The sequence below is a fragment of the Motacilla alba genome, chromosome 3 (genome assembly GCF_015832195.1).
Source record: "Motacilla alba alba isolate MOTALB_02 chromosome 3, Motacilla_alba_V1.0_pri, whole genome shotgun sequence".
In the NCBI taxonomy this organism is placed as follows: Eukaryota; Metazoa; Chordata; class Aves; order Passeriformes; family Motacillidae; genus Motacilla; species Motacilla alba.
Genome location: NC_052018.1, coordinates 5,918,166 through 5,945,797, shown reverse-complemented (window position 1 = coordinate 5,945,797; position 27,632 = coordinate 5,918,166). Strand labels below are relative to the sequence as shown.

Sequence of the window (27,632 nt, the reverse complement as noted above, 5' to 3'; positions counted from 1 at the left end):
TAAACAGAATTAGCTGAAGTTTAGCATTAGTCTGGGTTATGTGTGTCTTGTGTTTCTGCTCTACTAGTACTTTATTTTTCTCTTGTCACTTCAAAGTTAATGTAAGTTTTACAGTTCATTTGTGAAATCAGTTTTGCTAAGTATGAGAACAGTTTCTCTAAGTTTACTGTGTCCTTGGTTCTACTCAGTTTGTTCGGAGTTGCATACAGCTTCTCAACCTTCCTCTGTTTGAAATTTTGTTTGAATTGAAATATTTTAAGATATATGGTTCCAGGATTTTGAGCTTAGATTCCTGAAACTTTCTGGTTTCAGGTTTTGACAGGTTGCTTTAAGGTATCATCTAGTACCTAAGTAAAAGATTATAAAATTTGGAAACGATTTACCCTACTTGAGTGAAGACATATATGTTGTAACCAAATACTGATTAAGCCATAAATTAATATGATAATTAAGTTCAGCATTTTAAAACTTTTTTTTATTTCCCCAGTGTAATAAATTGTAATACATTAGTTCTAGCAGACTGAACCTGAAAATCCAGTTTAGCTGTAACTGTGACCATAACTGGCAGATGCTGCTGAAGTCTTTCAATTGCAGCTTCTTTGCTTCATTTGCAATCTGTTTTAGTCACATTTAATTTGTCTCTACTGATTGTATGTAGCATGCAATATAGTTACAGTGTTCATTTATAGAGAACAGCAGCAAGGTGGATGTTACAGCTGTGCTTGGCTTTTTTATTCTTCTGAAGTCATTCTGCCCCATGCAATTATTTCCAGTTGGATTAGGTAATTAATTGAAAATGTACAGTTTGGATGTCCATAGTTGACCAGAGTTAGAAGAAGGAAGGTGCCAGTTGCTCCCTGTCCTAGGTGACTGACTCTGAGCGACTTCCCCATAGGAGCTATTTCTGGCTTGTTCACCTCTCAGCTCTGTGGCATTGGAGGCGACTGCTTGTCTTTTTAATTGTATATTTTTTTACTTTTTCCCCTAAAGCACAAAAGCTTTATTATCCTCCCCAGATTTTGCTGGAGTGATGCTGAAGTCTGTCCCCCTGGTATGTGTCCGTCTCTTCGGAGGTGCCTGACAACCCTGAGCAGTTACAGAAATGTGCTTGTTTCTCTCTATCATTGTGAGTTCAATGTAGTAATTTAGACTATGACGTTCTCCCTAAATTGGTCTGGAAGATGATTAGTTTATTCTTGGGTCCCACACTGGCTCTGGGACTTACAATGAACCAGCTAAATAATGGTAGATGGAATATTTATCCTTCTGCATAGATTCTAGTACTTTGAGTACATAACACCATCCATTTTTTAAAATGTATATGTATAAATAGCTTTATTGTACTCTTAATTTTCATCAGGTTAATCTTTCTGTGTTATTTGACTTTGTTACATGTATAAGAGATATGTAAAAAAAATCTATACTACATATTAAATGTCACTGTCTCTTTATATGATGTTTAATTTTAAATCCCATAGACCAGTATCTGATCTTTTCATGTGTTCCTCTAGGACCTTTTTTAATGACACGTGAAGGCATTGCATTGATTAGAAAGGCACCCACCTTCCCCTCCACAGCTCTCAGGGCTGTGAAGTAACTGAAGAGTGTTTCTTGCAGCTTGACTCTAGAAATGGTAAATAATAATTTCACAGTTGTGATAAAACTGGATGGCAGAAACCGCAGTAAGGACAGTGGCAAAGTGGGAAGTGGGTGGAGAAAGGACAACAAGGAGAATGGTCTAATATGTGCTAATTTATTATACAAAATAATATTGTCCATTTCTTTAAGATGTTAATGATGACCTGGTTTTAGTTTTAAGAAACACTACCAAGGACATGTAGTTTGTGATTAAAGTTCTTTTTGCTTTTGTAGAAAAAGCAAAACAAACAACTTACTTGCTCTCTTGACTTGGTGACTTTTTGCTTCTTCAGTTTTTGGACAAAAAGCTCTCAGGACTTTCTGGTGTTAAAAAGCAGCAGCTTCTGACCTAATGTACCCTTCTCTGAACGATAATGTTTCTTTGTTACTTATTTTTAGCTCAGATTGTTTTTCTCCCCTTTCCCCCAACATGATTTGTACAACCTTTAGAAAATTGAGTAGTTGTGGTTTTGAATCATCCTCCGTTTCTAGACTGAATGAATATTTCTGAAGCAGCACAGGATTGCTTGTGAGTGGGCCTTTTTCTTACTTAAAAAGGCAACAGCCATGACAGTTTTACCCCCTGAAAAAAAGCAGAAAATCTATAGACCCTTAATAGAATGCATTGTGACCCTGGAAAGGACAGCGCGTTAAGTATTTACTTAATTTTGTACCAATGGTATATTGCTAGCAGATGTCCTTTGTTTTGTTTTTACTATGATTCAGAGCCATTTGGATAAAACATTTTGAGGGAGTATATTTTGGTCCTGAAATAAAGTATGACCATCCATTTAGAAACTACAGTAATACTTCATTGTGTATCAGTCTATATTTGACTCCTTGTTTGGGTTTAAAGCCTTTAGAATATCAAGTACAAGTCTAAGTACTGTTATCTTGCTGTGCTTTTGGTGAAGCACAGCAAGATGGCATAAACAGCTGATGCATAAATACTGATTTTAAAAAAGTCTTACAGGAATAAATTTGAATTCCACAAAGTATAAATAAATGTGCTTGGTAGTTTTAAGTGTGGGAGAAAGCTAATGAATTTGATAGCAATTTTTTTTTCCTAATAAAGTAGTTAATACTTGTGTATTAAAAAATATCCCTGTTAATTCTGCAAATAAGGTAGCTCCCTTCTAAACTAATCCTGTAGCTTTTATATTCTGAATTAGTCACAGGCAATCAATAACCTGAGAGGTCAGCCTGTGCTGCTTATATTGTATGGATTTTCATTTACATGGGTACATACATACTCATTCACAGTGCCTTGCCAGTATTCTTGCACCAGTTAAATAATAATCCCATCAAATGGAATCATAGAAAAATTAAGGTTGGAAGGGATGTCTGGAGGTCATTTGGTCCAACCTACCAGATTCAAACATTAGGTCTCATTGCTCCACAACTATGTGAGAGAAATGTACTTTTATTTTATAGTCTACCTAGTTTAACTGCTATAGCTACAGTAGTAGACTGCTTTTTCCAATATAGCCAAGCTACTGTAATTATTCTGGAAATACTTTTAAATGTAGACTAGACTTTAATATTAAAGTAGTGTCTAAAATTACTAAATAAAATTAGATTTTGATTTTCTGGGAAGTCCCTTTCACTAGCCAAGTTAAGAAGAAAAAATACATACCTTCCATAAAGACTGTGTATCAATGTGGTTTAATATGTGACTCTGTACCTATGACTACTTTTTCTGTTAGACTGCAAAGCTCCTGCTATTATGTATTAAAAAATGTAGACATTGGAATAATTCTGCATATTTCCCTGAAAAAATATAATGTAATGTTAAATACCTCCCCACCCTCCTCTCCCCACAAACACTCTCTTATCTGTTTCTATTTTTTTTGAGAACCTGCACAAAAGAAGGGATAATTATAATTGTGCAGTTGTGCTTCTCAGTTATGATAAAATGTTTACAGTTACTGTTAAAAGCATAGTATGTTTTATATGACCACTGTAGTGCTAAAGGTTACCATGAAAGAATTTTTTGAAGTAAGGAGTTGGAGCAAACCTGGAGACTTGATAATGTATTGGAAAGGATGAAAAAATATCCCTCTATTCCTCTGTTTTTAGGAAAACAAGATATTCATGCTTTCTTTGAAATAAATTTTGTCTGTTTCTTTCTCTGCATGTGTATGTATAGGCTTATATACAAGCATAACACTTTGCTGATTTCCAGTTCATATGAATCTACTTGGCTATCTGAGAGGAAACATGGGAATAAATATGTTGGGAAGCAGGAAAAGGGTGATCTATGGAAATACATTTTCTTAACATCCTTCTACTCCTCTGCTGCTTAGTAACTTCCAACTGAATGTGTATGTGTGTAATTGGCAGATTCACTACAATCAGATCTTTCTCCTATCTTTTATCTAATAATTTGGTAAGGTAGTTCAGTCAATAACAGTGAAGGCAGACAAATAACTTTGTCTCTTTATTTAGAGTCTCAGTAATTCTAGTTTTGCTTTTGATAGATTAGTTGTAGAAATCAACGTCTGGGTAGGTCTGAAACACTTAATACAAATAATGCCATTAAAATTAGCTGTGTGTAAGTTTGCTTTAAAAACTGTAGAGTTATAAATGCTGATTGTCATTGCATGGGATGTGTTGGGAGAGTTGCAGAAGTAGTGTTGGTCCTGGACTAGGCCCTTTAAGGTCTGTTTGTGCCGACTGTGATGGAATTACAAGGAAATAGCCCTATGCAGTGAAAACTGAAAATCTACTCAACTGAACCAGCTTTAATACAAGTTAAACAGGGCTCGATGCATATCTGGTGACTTCAAGAGAAAAGCTCTGTAGAGGTTGGCAAACTTCTCTATTCTCTGTTTCCCTGTTAAATGCCAGTTTTATTCCTTCAAGAATGAAACTCTCTTATGGAAAGCAATATATTAAAACAAGCTCTGCCTGTGAGTTTGCACTGGCAGGATCTCCTGCTTTGCCTGCCCAGGTACGTTCACATACTGCTGCAGTTGTGTGCCCAGCGCTGACTTTAAAGTGACAACTCGGTATCTGTTGTGTCCTGTTATGGTTCAGATGACTGAAAAGATAAGTGATCTAGTTATAGAAGGAGAGATGAAACTCCAGGGGGTTCTTTCTAATGAATTATAGAATTATTTTTGAAAAAGCAGTGCAGTGTTTGAATAATCAAGTAAAGTATTTTTCTGGAGCCAGGATTGCGATGGTAATATTTATCTTTGAATTCTTAAGACAGATAAAAATCAAAAGCCCAAACCACCAGCTATTTTTCTTTAATGTTTAGATTAATCCAGAAAAACAGACCAAAATTTTGAAAATGGCTTATTTAAACACAGATTGATTGAACTGTTTAAGGGGCATTTAATTTCTTTCACAAAAAGGCTTCTCTCTATAGTGTCATACAGTTTTAGGGAAAGTTATTAATTGATTTATCATTATGATCCTTTTGATACAGGGAAGTTGTAACACTATTTTGTAAATTGCAAATTAAGGCCCTGGGCAGAAACTTCTGGACATCATTTAGTTTTAAATGGAGCCCTTTGTCTTCTCATCTGTTTTAATAAAGCTTTTCTGGTCTGATTGAAGTAGGTGATAGTGAAATGTGTTTGCTATCTGGAAGGACGTCTGATTTTTCTGTTGGCAATGCTGTTTCCTCCATTCACACACAAGTGAAGATAGTTGTCTTAATAAAAATAAAGTAGGAATTAGACTTTTTTTTTCTATCATCCTTTGCTACATATTAGCTTGCCATGTGGCTTTCCATGTGTGCCACATGTTTCTTGTATAAGCATCTACTATTAAACACAAGTGTTGGTAGCTCTATCACTAACAGTTCACATGCCCTACACTGAAAAGCCAACATCCTCTCCAGCTGATGAGAGCTGTTGCTGCTATTTTGGTAGTCTTTTGTTGCTTTAAGTGTGGGGTGATGAAAGCATGAAGAACAGCTGCTGCTACTTTAATCCTATAAGAGAGGTAATATTCATGTGTTTTTATTTGTGGTTGGTGAAAGACTCATTTCTTTCTTGTTGGAGCTGAAAACAAAGATGTTGGGGATGTTTCAGTGCTGATTATAAGAATGTAGCTGCCACTCCTGGAATTGAGAAATTCAAAAGTAGTCCACCTATTATAGTCAAGGGTGGAGAAAAATTTATTGCAATGAGTTTTTAACTTCAAAAAGCTTTCAGTGTGTTTGGACTGAGGGAATAAGTGTCAGCACGCTTTTAAACCTCTGCAGTTCAGGTTTTGCCTAGTGCAGTAGTTACAATTTAAATTACTGAAGTTATTCTGATATGCTTGCTTATAATTAATGTAACAGCATATACATGTAGTCTTTTTTTTTTTTTTCCAAATGGAAAGGTCGAAGATTTTTTTTATAAGGGTAATCATGAGTTTCACCATTGTGTCTCAGGTCTGGTCTCTTGAGACTGTTGGTAGAAGGAACTATGTGACTGTCTTCATATCTTCTTAACCTTAGGACTTGGCATGATCAGTCTTGGATTAAGAATTTGAATCACTTCTTCTATGTCTAGGTCAGCACCTCTACCCTTAAGTCACTCACTTGCTTTATCATCCAAAGGAAGGTGGCTGAAATTCAAATCTACTTAAGGTTGAAATACTAGAAAGCAATTTACCTGTAAAGGTGTCAGTTTTCAGAAATCTGAGCTACTCTGTGAAAATATTTAAGGGGTAGTCCTTTACCAAAGATGAAGCACACTTTTTTAGGAGTTTTTAAATTTATTTGAACCAGAACAAACAACTTTACAGCAATGACCATTAGTTGAGTCTTGTAGCCACTTTTGACATCCGATTGTAAAAAAAAATCTAGCCATAAACATGACTTACCTAGTTAGTTAAACTGACAGTTTAGGTTTTTTGTTACTGAAGCAGGACTGAGCCTACCAGGTAATTCAGCTGAGATTTTCTTATTTAGTCAAAATATTAGTGTATTCTTACAACTAGGACGTGCAATTTTAATTTTTTTTAATTTATCTTTTCCTGTACTTTAGTTTGTGGAATCAATATTTGTCAGCTCTAAATCTTGGCTGAAGTTATCTATCAGACATTTAAATATTACTCTCAACAAGAAAAAAAATAGTGGAGCTGATTCCTGTTCTTGTTTGACTTGTTTGAACACTAATGGTTCAACTCAAACTTGAATCTTTTCCAACCTAAATGCTTCTATGATTCTATGACTTCTTTTGTTGCAATTGCAAATTAAAAATGAGTTGTTACCAAATTCAGTAATAGAAACTGTAAGCATTTTATATGTACTTTGCATGGCGAGAACACCGTGTCAGCAGATTATTTGGATTATTTCAGATTTTGGAAAGGATAATAGCACTGACTTTGCGGGGAATGAGATACAAATAACTGTGTATTTACTTAAGCATTTTGCTGCATTAAGGCTCCTTTCTTTATAAATAAAACCTGTCACTGAAGCCTAGAGATAACAAAACTCATACTTCTTATTGCCAGATTTTGGGCATGCAGACAGATTCCCTGTAGATAAACTGGGATGTGATCTTGTACTGCTTTGTTCACTCTGTCACACTTGGATTTTTAACTGCTTTTTCCCATACGGAATGAAAAGTTGTTCATTCCTTTTTCATTCAAGGATATTATAACCAATTGAGTAAATGTGTACCTAAGCACATGGCTCGCAGCAGCTTGAGTCACTGCAATATTTCCATCCTATATTTTCATGTGGGAAGCTGATTATGTAACAAAGCCCTTACCTTTATCAGTGAGTGTTACTTGTTAGTCACTGAATACAAGAGGTACAGGGCTTGGTGGGAACTAAAGGAATCCACTTATTCATGAGTCACTGGGGCAGGATTCTGTACTACCACAACCTTCCTGACAGCCAGCTGTCTGCGCCAAAATCTCTAGTGAAGGAGAATTTTGGGCAATTTTCAGAGAACTTACTTGGTTTTTGGATAGTTACTCCTTTGTTTCTCTAGAGAAATGATGGCTGTAAAATATGATTTTGTGTTGTACGAGACTGTAAACAGAGTAGGACCAATGAGTGACTCTCGATATAATGTAAATTAGATTGGATGTGGAGGATGTATTTTACCAATTCATAATAGTTTAAAAAGAAAAAAGTAAATATCTGAAGTCACAAACAGGCTTTAAAAGATACATAGGTAGAATACAGACCCAACAGGTACCCAGATAATCCAAGATGGGAGTTTCTATTGTGGCATACGTGCCATAGCTGAAATCTGCCGTGGAATACTGAACTCCTTTGTTTCTGATTTGTTTTTGTCTTTTACCACAATACTGAGGAAAGAAGAGTTGCTCCCCATTCACTTTACAGTGATTTATTCATTTCCTTCAACCTTTTCACATTGATCATGGTTTCTAAAACTGTTGCTAACATCTTCTCTGTCAAAAATTCTGTGTTTTGGAATTTTCCACCCCCTGCCCTGACCTTCTCCCTTGAAAGGTAGTGTCGGCAACAGGAAAAAAAAAATTAAAAGTTCTTTTTGAAATCTCATCATTGAGATAGGCAGAAACTGTCTACTTATTTCTGTATATGGCAGGCCTGATAATATCTGTGACAATGAACTGAACACCTGCCGCCAATTTGATCTGTGAATATTGTTAATTAATCAATTGTAGTTGTCTTTTCACCTTGCTACACTGCATCTTCACAGGTTGACTATTTCAGTGTGTTCAGTCTCAGGTCTGGCAGTGGTTTCAGTGGAGGTTGTAGGTCTGTCAGGACCAGATGCAGGACAATACCATGCCTACCATGTAAGCTCTGCTTTTCAGAAGCTGGCTAAGAAAGAACACAGTGATCAACTCTTTTTCAGAATCCTGTATGGTGCTGTTGCTATAACCAAGGCAGTTGGTGAGTTTTTTAAAATGCTTTGAATTTTTTTAAATTTTTAGTTGCAGCCAAAACCAGTTTTTTAGTTGAAATACCTTTAGGTTCCAACCCAAAATAGGGAACAGCTATATTTGGTGATGGCACAGTTGTTAGCATTGCTTTTTTCAGATTTAAAATATGCTTACACAAAGAAAATGGAAGCGTTTTGCTGACAATATTTGCTAAGCACTTTCCCAGCAAGAACCAAAATTACCAAGTCCTGATGTTGTGAGTCATAAGTATGACTTTTTAATATTTATTTTTTTAAGAACAGTCTTCTCAATTATACATCAAAATAAGTTAACCTTGGAGACAACTTTACTTGGGGCTAGAATAAACACATACTCAGCAAGACCGAACTGATGATGCTGTTTGTAAACATTCTGCTATTGTGACTGATCTGTGTTGTCTTATAAAGGTCACACCTATGGATCAGTATTTTGTAGTAGGCACTAAACAAATGTATGACAAAACCATAACCTTCAGAATTCCTGTAAAAGAAGTGAAGGATTTAGGGTTTGTTCTTAAGATGTCTAGGATTTTTAGGTGGCTCTTGCTTCCATGTGGGGCCAGGAACTTGGAAAGGCATGCTAGATAACCATTGCCATGTAAAAATCAGACAGTTGCAAAATTTTTATTAAGGTGCTCATATTCTTTCTGATGATTTTTGAAAGTAGAAGAATCATATCTATGATCATTACAAGAGCTTCAGGTGAGTTTGCAATCAGCTTCTTGTGGGAACTGTGCCCTCTTCTATCAGAAAATGGATGAGATAGTGGGACAGTAGACAAATGTGGTGATGCTGAGAAGTACCCTTGAAAGAGAAGAGCAATGGCCAAGAACTGGCATTTGAAAATGGGACCAGACCTATGTTCCATATTTTCAAGACCTGAGACTGAGAAGATCAGAAGTATGAGAGATGAATGGCAGAGTGCTGAAAGACAAGTTTGCCAGAGTCAAATATTTGGCTGTGAAATGACATTCTCCTACTAATTTTACCATTACAAAATGTGTGAGAATCTTTAAACCAAACAAATTTGCAGGGAAATGTGAAAGAAGTATTAGAATTGCCATGAAAACAAGCTGTGTTACATGAATTACACATTGACAAAACGTGTGCATTGCCTGAGCCTTAGTGCTCCTGCCACCCTTGAGCCTTTGTGCATGTTATCAAGGACAAGTATTTTCTGGTGCTCCTCTCTTTGATGCATATTCCCAGTCTAAACTAGCTTTTTCTATGTGTTCAGTTTTCCTGCTGGAGTCCCTTATAAAACAGTCTTGCAAAATATATTCCCAGAGGCTGCTGTCCCCGGACTTTGTTCTCCCTTATTCCAAACTCTGAAATCAAGTTAGAGGTTCCTGAAGTATCACAGTTGCTTCTCTAATAGCATGCAGACTGGAGTAGTCAAGCTTGCTGCTTTTTACAGATGTGTATGGATATATGCTTGTGTATATATAAAACTGTAATGAAGTGAAAATCTGGAGGTAATTTTACTGTGGCAGACCGGTGTAGACAGAGTTACTCAGAGAGCTGCCACGGAGGGCAGCGCTCCTGAGGTGAACGTGCACAAGTTCTGTTCCATCGGAACAGAGCGAAAGGTTCCCTACGTGAGTTCTTGGAAAAGCTGTGGGTCTCCCCTGCTAGGACATTTGTTAGTACTCAGGAAAGGAAAGAGTTTACAGGTTAAGAGTATGAAGTAAGTTTTCCACCATCTGACCTTTCTCACATGCTAGCACAGAGCAGCTTTTCTGTAGCATCAAAAGATGTTATTGTTTGTCAGAATAACTTTGCTAATAAACCCTCTTGTACAAATGTATCTATTATGTTATAAAAAGAAGTGTGCTACTATAAGCAGTTGTATTGGTGTAACTGCATTTAGCTATGCCTTCTTCCATCATCGCTGTAAAAATTTGCATTCTTAACATACTCCACTGCTTTTCAGCATTACCTGGGTCCTTCATTAAGGTGTGCCAGAAAAGCAAGTGACAGCAGTTCTGTAAGGTGCCAGTGGAAGAGGGATACAGCTCTGGGCACTAGGTTAGTTACAAAGATGTTGGGATGTGTATCATCCAGTGGGGGTTTTTTTATTATTCTAGAATCTGTAAGTTTCTGTGTTTTCCTCTTGCTCCATGAGCAAGAACACTGTTATTCTACATGGAATGAAGCTGAAATCAACTATGATGTGATGGGCTTCAGTGAACTTTCTGGGATCTGGTCCGGAGTTATTCTTTATTAATGGATATTTTCCCTGGTCTGTGTGTGGTAACTGCTTGAATGCTCTCAGGCTGGGGTAGTACAAAGCAAACTGAGTTTGCATGAATGCAGGCACTTACCTGGTCACGTTCATCATGTGCACCATGAATGAAGGTAGAACTACTCTGCCCTTGGAGAAATCACTGCTGCACCTCACATTAAAGGCTTGATTTCATCTGGTTAAGGAAGTGTAAGGCTCATGCCAGGGGATATTTTATGTGTGGTTGTTGTGCGTTTTGGATACGGATTAATCTTTAGAATATTTCTTAGAAAAAGTGGATGAAGAAACAAACAGTGGTGTAAAACTTTGCAATAAAATTAGAGATGTAATAATCAAAAGCCAAACTCTTATTGAAAAGAGACAAAAGTAATCTCTGAGAATTGGCAGATACATGCTTTTCCATGTGCCATACATTACAGTTCACAGCTTTGATGCTAGTGCTTTTTGTACTAAGTTGTCCACCTTATTCCTTCTCACAAAGGAATTGTTTTTTTCTTTCTTTGTAGGATTGAGTCATATTTTTTTTCATAGATGAGAGAGAATATCAGTGATGTCTAGACATTGCTGTTTCCAGAAAGAAGGCAGAACTGAATCTTCCTAAACTTGGTGATTTGTGTTACAGCATATTGCCTGCTGAAACTGTGCTTGGCTGAGGTTCTTGCTGTTGTGAAGAGTAATGTACTAGAATTTCATGCTAGGAGCTATTTCTGTTTGTTTCTGCTTGAGTTTTGTTTTTGTTGTTTGTTTTTTCCTTTTTTAACCAAACACCTTTCACATAATTTTTTTTATAAGAAGTGTAATAAATGTGTTTTGTAACATAAATATATTTTCTGTTGTTTGACTGACTCTTCTGTCACTGTATTCACTTCTTCTTTACACTGAAGTTTACCATAATGAGCAGCTCGGAACAGTTTGCTTTCTGAAAAACAAGTGACTCCTGGTAATGCTCAAGTGTGGTTTGTAACATTCCAGACCCAGCAAATACTAAAATACACTATTTTTTCCAATCTGAGCTTCAAAATAATAGAATATGGATCTGGTATTGAGAAATACTTGTTTGAGATGTGTATGAAATAGATTTCTGATGAAGAGGGAATTTGAGAAATACTTCTTTAAGAATTCTGGTGAGATACACAAACCACCTTCTGTAAGCTCTCTGAACATAACTAACATGCTGCTCAGTTTATTCAAAAAAGGACTGTAAATTCTGGAAGTTTTAACTTGATATGTTTGCAGGTAACATGATTGATGTGTAACTCTAGAATGAAAGGAGTATTTAGAGTCTTGGCTATCAGTTCACCAGTTCTTATTCCTTAAACAAAGACAGGTCAGATATTAGTCTTGTCCTCTGTAAGTGTTACTTTCTGGCTTCATCCTATGAATACAGACATATGTAAACGCAGGAAATATCCTAACACTTGAATGTCTATTGATTACTAAATTGGGAAAAGCAGAATAGTGGAGGGGGGCTAGCCTATGTCACAAGATTTTTTTTTTTTCATAGCTTCTCAGAGGTATATCATATTATAAATGCATTAGAAATGTTTTGCTCTGAGGATATGTAGCATTCCTATAAAGGTTAAATCAATAAAAATGATTTGGCCACATTCCTAAGCATGGCTAGAACAGGTAGCCCGTTGTTTAAGGTACCCTTGAATTTCTGGATCAGATTATTATGGTGCAGCAAAAAGGCTTACTAAAGGCTTCTTACTGTCTGCAGACGTTCTGTGTTTCTATGTGAAGATATCGTCAGCCTAAAAAAACCTTCAGAATTTCTTTGCTACTGAAAAAAAAGAGCATTTTTATGTGTAGAGGTCTCAAATGTTGTGCTGTGTGTGCTGTAAGTTTTAAAGGAAGTTTTGCAACAAGAAGGGGTGAAGACACATCAGTAATTGGTAACAACCAGGTACGTAAAGAAGAGAAAGAGACATCTTTTAAATCAGTGTTCAGACTAGTAAAATTGCTGCCCATTTAAGTATCTTTTTTAGTTTGTTTAGATTATTCTTCTTTTATGCATATCTGCTGAAGGGGAATAGCCATTATATGATGTATATTTACTGTATCTAGCCAGTTCAGTAAGCAAGTAAGATTATGAAATGTAATGGTAGAAGACTTCAAACTGTTACTTCAAATTTGTCTAACTTTATACAAAGCTGATAAAAATTTAGTAGCTATTAAATAGTGTTTATTCCATACATCTGGTTGATTTAGTAGACAGAGCTGAAGTCTGACAGTAGACTGTTTTTATAGATTTAGTGCATTTTAAAATCTTTCAGGCACGTTGAAGAGCTACTGTATATTATTGTTACAGGGCAGATTTGTGTCTTACGGTGAGTGCATGTGCTATGCATCTATGCTCCTGACATTTTTATATAGGTTTTATGGAGCACAAGCTTACTGTAAGAACATGTCACTAAGATTAGAGTTCAGATTCTTATGGGCATTTTAAATTTATTTCTCTCAGTCTTACTGTGCCCTTTAAGAATGCTGGAGCTGAAACCAGTGCCTTTTTATCTTTGCTTCTTCCTTTTTAATATTTTTTTAAGTGTGTGACAGATTATATTATTTCTGAATTACATCATAAAATGTGAAATTAGGAAGAGTAATTCTGATGATAAAGCACAGAGCCCACACTACTGGTAACTGGGACTTTGTCTCAAGATGTTTTTCAGTTGTGAAAATTTGATCAGTGAATTAACCGCACATCCGGCTACACACATCTTTGATCGGAATTGGAACATTCCAGCTTGTGTGTGTGTCTATGTGAGCTGGCTCCCTCGAGTAGATTTTACACATGTGCACTACACATGTTTCTTGAAATTAGTTAGTAAATTAATATTATAATTCAAAGTCATAAAATTACACTTTTTCAAGCCTTTTTTTGTACCTGATGAGTATTATTATAATTTCTCTTTTTATCTGGGCAAGCTCAAGTCTTCATTTCTTTTAAGATGGATTAATACACAGTTAGCCCAGCTGTAATTAAGATTTTGCTTTTGCTTTTAAAGGTAATATTAAAATTTTACTTTAATGAGTGTAGAACTCCAAATTATTACAAGGTCGTGACTGAGTTAATTGCCATCCAGAATAACAGAGCATGATTTTAGGTCCTATTCCTGAAATGCTCTGAAATTAAAAGTTGTTCTGGCATTTACATATGCAATACACAGTGGTGCACTAGAATGAAACTGTTCTAGCTCCACTATGAAAATTATTTGCACTGTGGAAGACAACTTTTTTCCCATTTAAGGCTAATTAATTTTTTTGTTACTTAGATGCTATTTTTTATCCAGAAATGACTGGACTTTTTCTGAATGTTGATTTCTTTAATAAAATATAAAGAGTGTAACTTCTGAATTTTAGTGTTTCTGTTTATGCCGTTTAATCAGAAAGGGGGGGAAATAAAAATATACTGAATAGCAAGAAAAATACAGCACTTAGTTTTGAATGTACAGAGTTGGATGTAAGAGGGGTGGGAAGGAAGCAAAGTGAATGCCCTTTTTGCAGAAAATCCTTTTGGGAAAAGAGAACATTTTTACTGGTGTACACTAAGGTACGGCGCCTAAGTAAATAGTTGCTGCTTTCTGGTCCTGTCAGTTTTAAATAAACCATTCATTGTTATGGACTGGTTATTCCACAAATACCCAAACGCAGTGGAGTTAAACTTTGATACCACTGATTGGAAAAATGCAGATGATGAACTCTCTTAGTGTGGATTTATATGGATGGTCTTACTTAGAGGAAATAAGTTTTGCAGCTTGTGTTAGGAAGTAAATATACTGCAGGCTGTAAGTACTCTGTCACAAAGCTGCTCCTGTGCTCGAGTATTGTACAATAGCTGGTAGAATTAATTCATCAAACTCTTGTTAATATTGAGTCACTAAGCTAGACCAGATGTGTCTCTTCAGTGTTACAGAGCAAATGTGACACTTCTTTTTTTCCTAAAAGCTTTCTATTTAAAGGTGAATAGATGATGCATTTGAGTGAAAGTTACTCCTGGAATTTATACAGAAAATGCTGCAAGGACATAAATATCACGACAATTCAGTGTTATGGCTCATCTGAAAGGCTTTTGGAGACGTGTTAAATTAAAATAGCAAATTCTGACACTACAGTCCTCAAAATTTTATTTTTAAGTCATATCTTAAAATGCCTTTTAATTTCCATTGAATCCTGTTTAATTCATGTAAAATTATTCTTGCTGATTCGAGATGAAGATTTGTGCTCATAGTAAATTAATATATTGTATTATTACAAAAATTGCGTTGTGGATGATTATCAGCCCTTGGCAGAACAACTCTGCGTTTGTGTCAGGGATCTTTCCATGTCAATGTGGTTGTGCTGTTTTTTTTTTTTTTGTGAGCCCCTTCAGTGGAAATATATTGCACTGTGTCAGAAACACCAGCTGACCTACAAATAAGACTACTTTGGCTAAAATATGCTTTGACTTTGGGAGTTGAGGTGAGCTAAGTGGCCAGTCTGATGCCCACAGAAGCAGTTTCTCTCGTCGTTGGACTATGGGAAGGCGTTAGAGGGTACGAAGGGACTGACTCCAGACATGTCTCTCTCGTAATTTTTACCAAGTATTCTAAAACCAGTGCTTCTGGCATTTGTTATTTCACTACAAGCACTAACACTAAAAATTTATCTAGAACACTGTGGTAGCATTAATAAACCTAGCTTTTAACAGATATTAGTACAGGACCCTGGCAAGTTCCTCCAGGGCATGCTAGCAAGATACGTGAAGAGCGGCAAATGTTCTTGCGGTACTGCTGGGAAATCTGAATGCAGTAGCACGTTATCCTTTACGGCTTTAGTGCTAGGATGGAAAATATTGTACTGGTAGAGAAGTCTTCTAAATTATGCTGTTGCTAGTTTGACTTCTTTAACTTGAATTTCACAATTTTAGAGGTGTAAGTTAGGAATTAGAGGCTTGAACTGTATACATGTGTGTGTTTGCACATACACAGCTCATTAACATTTCTTAAAAGAAAGAATACCCTGTTCTAATACCACACACAGATACATTAAAATATTGTGTGTTTTTAACTCTGTCCTTTCTGATTTGTATTTATATGAATTACAGGTCTTTTGAGGTAGTCAATGTACTTAGGCATAGTTATTTATCTGTATTGTTTTTTCTTAATGAAATCGTAAGCAACCCTTTGCTTGTGTGTATAGGGTCAAATATATTAAATGTGTCTGACACAGAAATTCAGTTCAGTAATTACTAATGACATGTAACATCCCCCTGCTCCGATTTGTTCCAGCAGAGCCACTGCACACAGCATATGGTGCTTGATGTACATGTGTGCATCTGTGCATATAGATGCAAATGCATCTTGTTAATGTTAATTTTCATTGTGATCAAGGCCGGATCCTGTTCCTCTGAACAGTATTATATTATGTAACTGGCAGTGGCTCTGTCTTTCTGTTTCAGTAAACCACAGAGTAGATTTAGATCTAAGATATCTGACCATGAGGGATAAGTAAACAATGGTTTGGCACACTTAAGGTTCAAATAAATTCTGGGGAAAATAAATGTATGTAAGGTCATCAGCTTTTAACTTTCCTTAATCAAGAAAATGAATGATAATAAATTTTAAGTCATTATGAAATGCTAGCAACTTGGAGGAAATACAGTATGTAAAATAAGCTGTCTGTCAGAAATATAGTAATCATATTTGAATAAATTCCTGCCAAAAATTTTGCCATGGGGTTTTTAGCTATAACATATTAAAACTTAAAACTATTGTTAGTTCCAGAACTGCCTGACCTTAATAAATGTGGCATATTTAAGAGACAGACAGCAGAAGAAACTGTTTCTACCCTTAGCTGTAAGTATAAAGCTAGTTTTATTGGAGATGAAAAAATATTAAGGAAAACTATTATGAATACAGTGGATAATGTACAAAAGTACTTACTTTTTAAAGCATCCTATGTACTTAAAGGAGGATGTAGCCTTTTTGCTTTAATCTTTTGCTGTTCTAAAATTAATTTTTATGAATAAAAACATTTAATAAGGAGTAGGTTGGGCAGAATAATTTAATTGCTCTGATTAAAATGACTTCAGCAGTTCAAGAGGGTCAGGAGAAAACCTATGGCGTTTTTCCTCCTGGGGCAAGTTCCTACATGAAATAGGAAACTTAAAGCTACACGAAGAAGGCTAGAACAGTACACAGTATGGTAACAAGCGGAATAAAAAATATATCCAGGAAACAGATCTATGAATAATGGAGATTTTTTTTTTTTTTTTTCAATTGGAAGTGTTAAACTGCTTTATGATACAGTAACCTGAGGTTATTTTGTCCTTATGCTCATCTTTAAAATATTCTCTTTAGGGTGTGCTTTTCAGTATGTTAAGTGGCAGGTCTTATATTTATTTGTAGAAGAAAGCATGTTTATGTAAGGAAACGTGCTCTTAGATTTAGGCTTTATTAACTTAAAAACAAAAACACCTGAGAGCAGAAGATAGACCTCCTTAGCCTGTTTCCTATAAGAATTTAGAAGGCAGTTTGGAATGAAGATGTCTAATAGAAATGAAAGCTATTGTATGTAATGTGAGCACAAATGAATTTTGTTGATAGGAGTAGATATTAGTGGGGGTTCTGTTATGGAGGAGGTAGATGTTTTGTGGGTGACTTTTGTCTCCGCATGAAAATCTGTGGATAATTCCTAAGTCTGGCAAAATTTCCAAGAAAGCCTCATTGAAATGGCACACAGTCTATTAATTTACTTCTGTGTGTGCTTATCAGAATATATATTGCATTTATTCCATTTAGGCAAATTAATTTTTTTATCGTGGAAATAACAGTTGTTTGTTTTCCTGTTGCAGTTTCTTTACTGCTTGTATGAAACTTGGATTCTCCCAGTGCTGAATTGAAGACCCCAAAATGCTTCAGGTTTTACCATCTTAAACTCACTATTTATCTTGAGGCTGACTTAATTAAAATATTATATACTCTAGGGCATATTAAACATGGCAATTTATTGTAATTCTTATTAATGGAGTGTATTTAATGAGTTTTCAGAGCCAACTCCTTCCCCTACAACACACATATTGATTTTTATTGGGAACATAGAGGGAAGTATGCAGATAGTCTGATTTTCAGAATGTGTCCGGCACTGACAGCTGCCCTTGGCTCCTGTGGTATTCAGGCAGAGAAACGCTGCACCTTTGCAGCTTGGCAGGCATGGGATAATTCCTCCATTCCCTCCCTGCTTCAGTTTCCACAGAAGTGTGCTGGACTCAAGCATAAAATTATGCCAGATTCTTGTAGCTTCAGCTTTTTGCATTGTTGGAGTTCTAGCAAATATTTCTTAGTTGTTATTTGTGTTGTTCATTGATGGTGTCTGCCACAAGGTGTGACAGTACATAAACACAGTTATTATCTCTCTTGAACTGTCTGTACTGCCTAGTTGGTGTCTCTTGCCAGAATTGTTAGCTTCTTTTTCTTTTTTTTCCCTTTTTACTTTAATGGGTGCAGTATTAGATGTTTGTTAGTTACTTATGGCTGCTCTGAGCTTCTTGTTACTCATTAAAAAGCATGACTTTCTTCTGAAAGCAATTGGGAAAATAAAGCTATAAGGTGCAATTTTAAGATTAATATTAGTCTGACCATGACCAAGAAATCACACAGCTTGAGAGGAATTTCAGTATTATTGTTATACTCTTAATGTGGGGTGGCAGAGCCTTTAAATATTTCTGGTAGAGTAGTTAATACAGCATGGAAGTTTGATATTTGTACAGTTTGTAAAGGAATTTGAGGTGTTACCCTATTTTGACTTCAGTTTTCAAGTATGCACTGGTGCATCATTAATCATAGGAAATGCAAAAATAAATAATATAGTCCCTTTGGATTTTTCATGTGAATACTTACCTTTTCCTTTTTTTGTATATACAGTTGAGGTATTTAGGTAACCCCTAACCTTTTGCTTCAACAAGGAGGTACAGTATAAAAATATTACCACAGTCTTCATATGAGCAGTTCTCTCTAAGAAAACCTCTAGATGAATATTTATTGAAAAAAAGCAAAGTTGCAACACAGAATGACTTAGCTTGGCCTGAATATTATATTTTAGACCACCAGTGAATAAAATTAAAAGCACATGGATTTTGAATAACTAGAAAAGGTTGTAATTGATTAGCACTGCATGAAAGTATTGAAGTGGAGTGAGTTTTGATTTGTGAATGGTCCTATTCAATAGCGATTAATCCTGTATGTTTGATAAAATCTTAGTGCCACTAATAAGATAGGATATTTTTTCCTCTCCCAGTTTATTTAACCACCAGATACCCTCATATTCTCCTAACAAACTGGAACATTTTGATCTTACTGAATTTTACATCAGTGTAGTTGATTTAAACAATATTGGCTATTAATAGTTCATTTGAGGCCGCTAATTAAACAGATCAGTGCATTTTTCTGCCTGCAGACCTTGTAAGTGATGAAAAGCAATCCTGCAGGGTTTGGGGCTTTCAGATAATGGCAGCCTCCGTGTGAAGCTGCAGCTTTTTTAAGGCACGTGAGAATACTCATTCCTGAATAGTTTTCAGTATCATTATTTTTTTTTTTTTTAAATCCTGGTATTTTAAATTGTATTTTATGCAAAGAGCAGTGATTCCTGAGATTTTGCTTAGCATTCTCAATAGTGTGAATATGCTACACAGAGCTGGAACATACAGAAAACTGCTTTCTTACACAGATAATCAAAAAGGATTTGTTTTGCTCTTATCAGTCTGCTAATTAAAATTAAACAAACCCTTTAAGATTCCCTACCAAACAGTAAACCACATGAGAATTGAAATTTACAAAGGGTTTGCCATTTTTTTAATGAAGAAGATATTGAGGAGTATTTTTATACAAGCGGAACATGAAGACTTTAGATTTACTACTTTGCCATTGGGATCAGCTTCTAGAAATTATGTGTGAAGTAATTGATTGAATTATCAGCTAAACTGGGATCCTAGTTCCTTCTTTCATTGGATTCTTTCTCTGAAGATGCACAGAATATAGTTGAAGATGCCTTTTCCTATTTTAAAATTGTAATTGTTTTTGGAGGCATTTAAGAAGGTTTTCAGTCTCTGAAATACTTTGAATAAATGATGTTTTCCAAATTTTATACCAAATATGCTGTTTGATTTTTTTTTTTTTGCCTAGTGTTTATTAGGAGCCTTTTTTCCCCTTTAAATGTTATGGATGTAAATATAATAGCCTTTGCTGGTTGAAATGAATCCCATTTGATTTAAAAGCCTGAGAAGGTTTGCACAGGCTTGATGCAGTCAAAAGCTGTGGATAAGTGGCACAAGGTAGAGAAAATCTGGATGTGAAACCCGGAATGTAGTTAATTAAAATATACTTAATTGGAAAGGAATAGATGTGTTTGCATGAACTAGGAAAGAATCCTTCCAATTTGCTACTCTTGTTTTTCCCTTTCATATGAAGTCAAAAACATGTAGACAAAAATGAGTGGAATAAAAATTTCAGGAATATGGTTAATGGCACGGATTAGCAACCATGAGGGTTAATCATAGCTCTCTTTCCTGCCCTGTTATGACTTGTCATTATGTTTCATCAGTTCAGTCTTGAAGAGAAACAATTAAATGTAACAGTCCTGAAAAGAATAAGGTACAGATGGGAAGAGAAGGACAGTACAGAAAGGAAGAACAGATCATGCATTCTGAGGTGCTGCTGCATCACTGAACGGCACATTCATGAGCAGCTTGGGTATTCTGGCTTTTTAAAAACAATTAATTTTGCCTCCTTTTTTATAAAAGTGGGTTTTCCGAAATTTGGTTTTAGCTCAGGTTACACTGCTTACATATTGACAGAGCTGATGAGATTTTATAGTCCCTTGCACCTATTGTTTGTGCAAAGTTAAATTCAGGTATCCAGCCCTATTTAGTGAAGTTCAAGAAAAGTATTAAGCACAGTATCACAGTATTTCCCAGTGGCCTTAGGAATTATCAGAAGTAGGTGAATTAAGCAGTCAGACTTGGTGTTTTGATAATTTTAGCCAACTAAATTTCTTCTAATCTCTTTTGGAAGTAAAAGCAAAAGAAAGTCCCTATACATGTAAACTGTATTTCCTGTTGTAAACACTGGGATAATGTGGTCTGGCTATGCTTCTGCTGTGCTTTTCTCAGACACCAGTTTGGGTAGAAAAGCTGCTTTGCCGGGTCTGTGTTTGCATTTCAGCTCAATGTTCAGGGTATTACAGCGGCGTGACCAGCCACAGGTCATGTTATCTCATCTGGTATCTATAGGTCCTATATTAAATTGGTCACCCTCCTGTAAGAAGCAATTTCTTCATTTCTGTTCCTATACCCGGTCTCAGAGCTTCATGTGCTTAACTGGGAACCAGTCAAAGCGTGTGAAGTAGGAGGGGTAAAAGGCACCCCAGTCACTACAATAATGGGGATGTATGTATTGGAAATGCTTCTAGCATTGTTGTTTTTCATAGAAGGGGGGCAAGGGAGGGAAAGAAATAGGTTTAGCTACGGTCCCAACATAATTTCAACATGACGGACACCATTAAGAAAATCTTGTAAGTTTTCACTTTTTTTTTTTCCCTAAAGCTTTCAGAATTTTCAGTTAGTCTATCTGAACTGCCTCAGTAAAACATGCTTTGAAAAAAATTTGTTACTATACTTCTTGCAGTTCATCAAGTGTGACGATAATAAAGCATTTTCCAGTACAGTTTAAAATATAACTTCATTTTACTTGCAGATAAATCAGTTGAAGTCTTATTTGATTCTATTTAGTATTTGTGAGTGAGATGCTTTCTACTGATTTTAAGTTTCTGAGAGGATGAAGTTTTTCAAAGTAAGCAAAGGTAGAGGTGCAATTTTATAGTGTATTTATGAGTTTTATGAGCATTTATATGTACAGTGCATATAAATAATTACTGCAGTATATACATATATGATTTCTTAAAGGAATCTGTGTTTACAGTTCAGAATATTGAAGTAAATATTTGGCAGTGCTCTTCTACAGAGTTTTTTACATCCCACTTTGAATTAAACTTAAAATTCAGCAGCATGTTAGGTCATGTATTTTTATTTTATAGCTTAATATTTTCATGCATGTATGTTTTGCCTTGTTCATAATAAGTGTAATGAGCAGAATTTGCTTTTACAATTGAATATATTATCAAACAAGCTTTGCTGTGAAATGAGGGCAACTGAGGACTAGAAAACTGCAGATTTACACTGATAACTTCATCTGAGGTATATGCATAAAAATAAGATGCCTGGAACAACGATAGGGCAGTTTTGGGTAGGATAGGCTGCAGTATGCTACACACTACTCATTTTCATCAGGTTTAGAGGGCAAGCAGTCTGAACTCTGTGATTTAAGTCTTTTACAGTATCTTTTGTTAACCACTCATAGTGGATATATCTAAGTGTTACCAAAGTTCTTAATGAGATCTTCTGAGCTGCTGTTGATTAACTCACTAATTACTTTGTCTTTTGCCCTAAGGTAATATTAAACATTTTGCTAGATCCCATTAGGCTCTTTCAAATTTCATGCAGCTACACCTTGACCCCGGTGACAGCTGAGCACACCTGCTGTCAAACACTAAGGACTGAGACACCAACTTCCCTTTGCTCAGCTTGCCAGCTAACAAATTTGTTCTTATGTCCTCAGAAGCTATTTACAGTTATTTCCCCCTCCACAAAAAGCCCCAAACAACCAGGTATACTATTTCAACATTCTAACATCCCATTCAGCATTTTTTTTGCTTTGATAACTACAACCAGTATTGTTCAAAGTAAGAAAACTCTCGACAGTGAAAAACAGAAGCTCAAATATTGCAGCACTTACCCCAAAAGAAGTTTTGCTGACATGGTGTCACTGAACTGAACAGGCTGTTTGATGCCATAGTCCCTCGGTTCACGCAGAGCTTTCACCTTCTGGTGCAAATACTTCTTGGATCCTCAAACTGAAAACACAAACCATAGCCAAACCTTGTTTTAGTTTTACTGTGTCCCTGGATTGCAAAGACTTTATAGTTGGTTTTTTCTCTGTCAAAAAATTGTGTAGTGCTGGTAACATGTGAAAAGGAAGGCAACAAAACAAAAAAAAAGAGAATGAGCAAATATTTGAAGGACCTACTATTACTGCATAGACTGTGGTTAGAGAGCACTTACTGACTCTGTTGGTCTCAGTGGCTGGTAGTGACCTGCGGAGATTAACCATTTAAAAACCAGAGACTCCTTTCTGTCCTCCTGGAGAAAGTTTGCACCGCACTTGTGGTTCTGTGGTTGTTTGTGAGGCGAATGAAGCATTCACACAATCCAAAAAAGCAAAAGCTTTAAAACTCCTTTTTTTGCAAGCACTGTTACTGGAGCGAGCGAGTCATGTGGCTGTGACATCAGAGGACTCCAAGTAGGACTGCCTACACTGTGGCTTTTTCTTTCTCTCTCTCTCTTTTTTTTTTTTTTCTTTTCTTCTTTTTTTTTCCCTTTTAATTTTTTTTTAATTTTTTTTAATATTTTGACAAAAGGCCCGTGTAAGGCCCTTCCTGGCATTCAGAGGGACATAGCTTTTTAATTTTTGTGACTCATGAGGCTTTGGAGAGAGTACAATATGCTGTAAGAGCCCAAACTTCTGTACAGTTAAAGCATATGGACAGCAGAACTTTATTTGTACTCTCAGTTCAGGTTCCCCCCACTCTTCTTCCCCCTCCTTTTTTTTTTTCTTTTTTTTTTTTCTCCTCCCATTCCCTCTCCCTCCTTTATTATTGTGTCTGTGGAAAAGTGAGCAAAATTGGCACAAGTGGCTGTGTGAAATTCTGAACAACAGTGATGATTTACAATAATTTACATCTTTGGATTGTATCACGATCTTGGGTCTGCTTCATATTTGCTGGGTGGCTGGATTCCTTCTGTTTTACTTTTTCTCCTTGTCGTCTTATACTTGTGAATCTGTAACTCATTGTAAGAAACTTTACCTTTCCTAAGGTCTAGTAGCAGGCTGCTTATTGGGGTTGTGTTTTTCACTGTAATTGGCTGTCACAGAAGTGTTAGTCTGGGGATTCCTTTGCAAATCTTAAATCATGTCTGCCTTGCTTTGCATGCCTTCAAAACTACTTGGCAGTTTTATGTGATGCAAATTAAGGGCAATTATGTTTCTTTTATATTTGGGGCAAAATATGTCATTTGGATATCATAACTGGTTGTATGCTGCAGCCTGGGAGTGATGCTTTGGAACACCGGCATTGGGAGGATTTAACATGGACGTTGTGTAACAGAGTGAGCTGGGAGGGTTGGGAGGGTTTGGTTGTGCTTACATTAATTCCTTATTGTAGTTCTGGTGTTTAAGGGAAATATAACAGTCTTAAACTTTTGGGGAGACTATAAATAACTTCATTCACCAGTTAATGTTAACACTTAGTTTTAAAATGAAACATAAATTTGATGCATATGTAAAACTCAAATACTTAATATCATCTGTGTGCATGTGTGTGTGATATTTTTTTATGTACTTAATATATTGTAACTTTGATTGTGTAACATAAGCCCTGACTATACTGGTATGGAGTGGGTTAACAAAAGCAGTATTTTTTTGTTTATAATAGAGGCTTTGAAATAAATTGCAAAATGCTGTGTGTAGTAAGGAATAATGTGCACAGACAGTGTGTATTAGTAGTCTTGATTTGCTCACTCAGATTCAGAACAAAATTGGAAACATCTTTGAGAAAGTATCTCATTTTTTGCCTCTTTGGACATTATATCTAGAACTTTTCATATTATCCTGATTGTACCACAGATGCACTGTAATTTTAAGTTATAGCTGAATGAATTAGGGTTTTTTTTCCGTTTTTTGGTAATTTTTTTAGGGGAGCAGAAGAAACATGTAAAACATTTTCTAGATATCTTTTGGCTTTTATTTGTAAAATAAAATACATCTCTTTGATGCTGCCATCCCTCCTTGTTTGTTTTCCCCTTTGTCCTCAGCTTTCTTGGTTAGAAATTGGCCAGGAATTGTGTGATATGAATAGCTGGAGGTGTGGGTGGAAACCAGGTTCTCTGTTTTTTGGGGATGAGACAAATGAGAAGATTTTTCAGTTAAAAATTAGATTGTTTTGATTTTTGTTACGTAGTTATAAAAAAATCATTGACCTTTCTTCATAAAAACTTCTTTCATAATAATTATTGTGAGGTAAATTGCATTGCTCTTCATTCAATACTTTGAGAGTTATTACATGTTGCCAAACTTAGAGAATTCTACCATAAAATGAAAAAGGAATGTTCTACAAAAAACCCATTCCACTTAAAAAAAGGGTGATATTTAATTCTCCTATTCGTGAATTGCTTTTATTATTGTTTACTCTCTATGGTTAATAGCATCAATGAAAAAATCTTAAGCATATAAAAAGAATGGAAAGAATACTAATCTTTTAATATACAGATTATATTTGTATGCATTAAAGTTTTAATGAACTTATGATGCAGCAAAAGTTTTTGGAGGTTGCTGCCTCTTATTTGGGGAACTCTTAAATTTTAATTTTGGAGTTTTCAACTACAGTTACACAATGAAGATATTGATCAACTTGTATTTGATGGCAGGTATGCTCAGTATTTTTAAGTAATAGATAACTGTTGTCTTGACCTTAAATACTAATTTCCATTGATATGAAAAAAAAAGTTGTTTGATTTTTAAAACCCTGCACTTTATTTTTAGTTATATCTTTAGTATTAGAATATTGAGCTTCCTACAGAAGTCTGAATATAAAAATTTATTGCATTGAAATGCCTATCTTACAATTTCTCCAGAATAGCTTTTTCATGCTTTCACTTGTGTATGCAGAATTATTCTCTTTGTTGCTGTGCTTTGATCTGATACCTTTAATTTTTATTTATTTTTTACTTTTTCACCTGTTCAAATCAAGAGCACTACAAAGAAGTCTTCATCTGATAAAGCAAAAGCCATTAAAAACAGAAAAACAAATACTGTAACTGAGTAATCGAGATGTACTTTGTAAAAACTGTCACTGATGAAAATGCAGGGTTTTTTAATATAAAACATTATAAAGCAAAACTTTGGGACCAAATACCTGTGAAACTGGTGGTTTCTTTTGGTATAGTTTGTGCTTCTGATGACTCAGATGCGAGAATCCTGAAAATCCACTCTGTAAATCAGTGTCTTGATTGTAGACTAATGCTTGACAGGCTCTTGTTTAAAGGTAGATCTACAAAAATGGAAGTTCACTTCTGAGTTCCATGGGGGATGCTTTGAGTCCCAATTACACTTACAAAGGAAGTATTATGCTAAGGAATTTCTCTGGTAAAGTTTGAGCTTGATCTTTGATGACAAATGAAATCTGAAAGTCAATTGTAATGCAACACTAAAAGATAATTACGTCTTGAACTGTTCTTTGAATGTGTTTTGGAACTTTTAAGCTATGCTCTATTTCCAAACATTTTGCCTTATGTCACTCAAAAGTTCATCCAGTGTATAAACAGTGTGATGCCCTGCTGAAAGTTTATTTGTACTTAAATGTTTGCTTCTATGCTACAACTGGAATGATATAAATACTCTGCTTAGGGCAGTGTGATGACAAACTTGTTAGATTGCATTTCATTACAAGTTTTACAATATATACAATAACAAGATGCTGATTTTTATAATTTAGAAAGTCCTGGTGCTGTTTCCTCGGATGCAGGTATTCACTGTAGGTGTTGTTAACGTATCTGTTTCCACTAGAGCAGGTTTTTTTCTTTAACTGAAACCTCTTTGCTTGCCTGTGTTTTTCAAACTGAGGAGTAATTATAATTTTTAGAGGAAGAAAACTGTGTTTTCTGTAGGTTCACAGCCAGTACATTTAAAAGGCTGTTTGATTTCAAATACTTGCACGTTTTGGGAAACTTCTGTTGTTAGACTTGGTTATTTTGTAGACTTCTCTCTTCCATCATCTCTACAAGAGTAGAGTATGTTGATGCCACTTTATACTAGCCTTTTAAAGCAAAGACTAAAACTTCCAGTTGATGAAGAAAATTGCAACAGCAAGGATATTTTAGCATTCCTTCATTTAAAAATTATACTTACTGCAAGAGTAGCAGTGAGCATCTGAGTGTTACTGCTGCCTTTCTCTGCCTCAGAACCTTTCTCTAGGTAAGATAGGGTTTGAAGTGGATGGTGCCTGGGACCATTAATGTGGAGGGGGAACAACTGCTGTACCTTTCTAGGGTAAGCAAGTGTTGTCTGTTTTTTCTACAGTGCAATCAGGCTACTGAAGATCACATTAAACCTTAAACTGAACTGTTGTTTAAATTAAAAAGATGGTCATCTCTTAACCAGTGAGTACCTCATGGCATAACAAATAGTCAAAAATTGTTTTCATTCACTTTGAGTTGCCACTTTCTTCATATCATAGTGAAGTTCTCCAGTGAAATAATCTAACCCCTGTTCAGGCTTTGAATTAGGGGCTGCATCTTAATGATCAGATGTGTCTCATCTCGATTCTTCCTGCTCAGAATTTTTTTTTTTGACAAGCATTATTTTCCTTGTGTTCCTAGATCTTGTAGACTGTACAGCAACTGAGAAAAAAGTCCTTTTGGTTAGATGCACCCATTCTAAACAGTCAGTATATGGTGCTTAAGATCATCCTAACCTCCTAGTTATTTTCTCCTGTCTGTATTTTTTTCTTTTTTTTTAAAGTCAACTTGCAGAAAATATGGGAAACTTGTCTCATATAACAGCTGAGGATGTGGCTAGGTTAAGGCAGGAAACTGCTACCCACAATGCAATGTTACATACACTACCACTTAATAAAATTTATTTCAAACATGCTACTGACAAAACCAAAGAAAAATAATATCCTAACTATGCTAGTTAGTACACTAAATATATCTAGGGAAAAGTGAAAGTAAT

The 27,632-nt window shown here is 35.5% G+C and overlaps 2 protein-coding genes across 12 annotated transcripts in view; one reads left to right on the top strand and one right to left on the bottom strand.

The window, feature by feature from the left end:
* The window catches only part of RUNX2 (RUNX family transcription factor 2), a 215,901-nt gene extending 192,853 nt beyond the window's left edge, over positions 1–23,048 (bottom strand). For 5 of the 7 annotated variants that reach the window (XM_038132842.1, XM_038132846.1, XM_038132847.1 and 2 more), the window contains exon 1: positions 22,581–23,034. In XM_038132842.1, coding sequence (XP_037988770.1) covers positions 22,581–22,638 — 58 coding nt within the window. In that variant the 5' untranslated portion in view covers positions 22,639–23,034. Of the gene's footprint in view, positions 1–22,580 lie in introns of all 7 variants that reach the window. The other 2 variants (XM_038132843.1, XM_038132845.1) reach the window with 2 other exon arrangements.
* SUPT3H (SPT3 homolog, SAGA and STAGA complex component) overlaps positions 1–27,632 on the top strand; it is a 256,077-nt gene that overhangs the window by 16,745 nt on the left and 211,700 nt on the right. The gene's annotated exons all lie outside the window — the stretch shown is intronic.